Source organism: Emiliania huxleyi, assembly GCF_000372725.1.
Source record: "Emiliania huxleyi CCMP1516 chromosome Unknown EMIHUscaffold_1577, whole genome shotgun sequence".
NCBI lineage: Eukaryota > Haptophyta > Isochrysidales > Noelaerhabdaceae > Emiliania > Emiliania huxleyi.
In genome coordinates this window covers 1-2,619 of record NW_005201007.1, presented here as the reverse complement: position 1 = coordinate 2,619, position 2,619 = coordinate 1, and the positions used below count along the sequence as shown (strand labels likewise).

At 66.8% G+C, this 2,619-nt stretch overlaps 1 protein-coding gene across 1 annotated transcript; it reads left to right on the top strand.

Annotated features, from left to right (window-relative positions):
- Nucleotides 1-248: 248 nt before the first annotated feature.
- Nucleotides 249-1,252, top strand: EMIHUDRAFT_460633 (hypothetical protein; the record flags this gene model as incomplete). Its single annotated transcript, XM_005785831.1, has 3 exons — nucleotides 249-259; nucleotides 289-574; nucleotides 659-1,252. 3 exons carry the CDS (start codon nucleotides 249-251, stop codon nucleotides 1,250-1,252), a joined length of 891 nt encoding a protein of 296 aa, XP_005785888.1.
- Between the last annotated feature and the right edge of the window lie 1,367 nt (nucleotides 1,253-2,619).

Genomic DNA, 2,619 nt, shown 5'->3' with positions numbered 1-2,619 from the left:
CGAGCGCGCTTCGGCCGAGCGCGAGGCGTTGCGCGGCGCCGAGGCGCTGGCCGAGGCGCGGGGTTCGGAGCAGCGGCTCAGAGACAAGGCGCGCGGCCGGGTGTGTGTGTGTGTGTGGAAGCGGAGGGCCGGGTAGTCTCTTGGAAGAGGAGGGCTGCAAGAGGAGGGCCCCTGTAGACTGACGAGGCCCTCTGCGAGTGGCGCCCCTAAGGTGGCAGAGCACGTTAATTTAATTTTAACTTTAATTAATGCGCCTCAGGTGGCAGAGCACCTCGCATCGGAGCGCAGCGCGGCGGAGCGCGCGGCACAGGCCGCCGCGCGAGAGGCGGAGGCGCGAGGCGCGCTCGAGGCGGCCACTGCGGCCGCCGCCGCGTTGCGCGAGCAGCTGGCGGCGGCCAAGCAGGAGGCCGAGGCGGCGCGCGTGGCGGAGGAGCTGGCGCGGCGGGAGGCGGTGGGCAAGGCGGTGGACGAGTACGTCGCCGCCGTCGAGGTTTCGGCGGAGGGGCAGCGCGCTCTCCGCGAGGAGCGAGACGCATTGCTGGGCCAGTTGCGCGATTTTACCGAGCGCGCCGCCGTGCTGCCGCCTTTCTACGCACTTCGTGCACTCGCCGCGGCAGGTGTCGGTGGACGCGTCTGTGACACGTCCGTGACCGCACAGGCCCAGAGGATATTTGCCAGCGACCACGTGCCGGACGATTTTGTGGACGCGTTCGTGTCGGACCGCGACGGCGACTTCCCCTCGGGCGAGCTCGCCGAGAAGGCTGGCCAGAAGGCGGCGCAGGCGGCCGAGAAGATCGCAGAGGCGGGGCTGGGCAACATCGCGTCGGTCGCGTCCGTCGCCCTACGCAAGGGCACGTCGCCGCCCGCTGTCGGGCGGTGGGCACAGGGCCCGCTGCCCTCTCACGCTCCCTATCCGGCGGCTGTAGGCGCGCCGCTCGCACAAAAGGCGTGGGCGTCATGGTTTGGCGGAGACGGCGGCGAGGCGCCGCCCGATGATGAGTTCAAGCCGGAGGACCTCAAGCGGCTCCTCGCTGGCAACGGCGGCGGCGGCGGCGGAGGATCGGCCGAGGGCGATGCTTTTGACAGGGCTGCGGCGCAGGTGGCAAAAGGCGCAGCGGCGCCCGCCACGAATCCTCCCGCAACTGACGTTGGGCCCGCGGCGGCGCCCAGACCCGACCCTGCGGTGGTCGCCGCCACCCCGGGGGTCCCAGCAGCCGCAGAGGCTGGGCCCAAGTCCGACGTAAGAACGTGACGAGTGTCATCGGGAGACTGTGTAGTTCGTCTGGGGTTTTACGTACGGTTTTTGTGTGTGATTCCTGGATAAAGTGGGATTTCTTCCGCGCGCCCAGTCCACTGCACTGTCCATCTGTCCAGCGGCAGCGCGGCCGCGGGGAGAGGTGCGTCGACCCTTGCCATGATCACCGTACACCGACCCTGGTCCACGCCTGCGCGCGGCCTGCGCGCGAGCCGTGTGTGGGAACGCGGGGGTGCACATCGATCAACAGCGAGCGGGTTTATTTTTTATTGGTAGCAAGACGATTAGTTGTTACCCGGTATGTGCGCCACCGGCCACCGCTTTCCCCCGCTCCGACGATGGTCGATGCGGGCTCAGACTACAGACCACCTCAGTCCTCAATAATCCTCTCAGACAGACGTCAGAGCGGGACCAGAGGAAGAGGGGTCAGTCGGTCAGAGCTCAGAGAGGAGAGATGTCACGGAGAGTCTCACGGAGAGCCTGCGAAGGCTGCGTCACCCGGGGGGCCGCACACTCTCTTATAATAGACACTCTTCGAGTCACCGTCACGCGTCGGTCAGACTTCAATGTGAGCCGCCGCGGCGCCGATGTGCACATAATATGCAATGGTATGCCAATGTACGACGTGCGGTGCGTGTATGTACAGAGGGGGCGCGCATGCACATAAGAATTTCTTGATCACACCGCACACGCGGGCGGCTCACACACATCTCGGACGCAAGTCGCAGCTTCACTCACGATCAGGCAGGCGTGTGGGCGCGCCCCCTGTCGTCCACCCGCGACATGTGGCCGACCTCCACACTGCGCGTTGCACACCGCTCGCTCGGCAGCCAGCCGTACGGCACACATCCTCGCTTTTCAGGCGAACGGGATGCGAGCTGTCCGCCTCCATCCAGGAGCCCTGCTCAACCTCGTCGCCCTCGGCGTCGACGGCATTGATGGCCCTCGCCAACTCAGCGCAGCAGTTGGGTGACGCGTCCAAAGTTGCTCGAGAAGGTGCCGACCACCCACTCCGCGCGGCTCATGAGAGTCAGCTCTGCGTAGAGGCGATAGACCACCGCGCGGCTGTTGCCTCGGCCGGGGTCGGATTCAAAGTGGCGCAGCCGCCAACTGTGCCGGGCAGTCGCCTCGCACTTGCGAACGCCGTCGATCACTCGTAGGTCGTCGGTGGCGACAAACACATCGAGCTCGCTGCATTTGTCGCCGCATAGCTGCTCGAGTCTGCTGGCGTACGTGCACTCGGCCACCGGTTTCGCCTCGATCCGCTTGTCGGTGCGCCGAATGTGCATCGCGGCGAAGCGTCCGCCGGCCCAGGGTAGACCCCGGAGGTGCACCGCGTGAATGCGCTCCTCGACGTCGGGCTG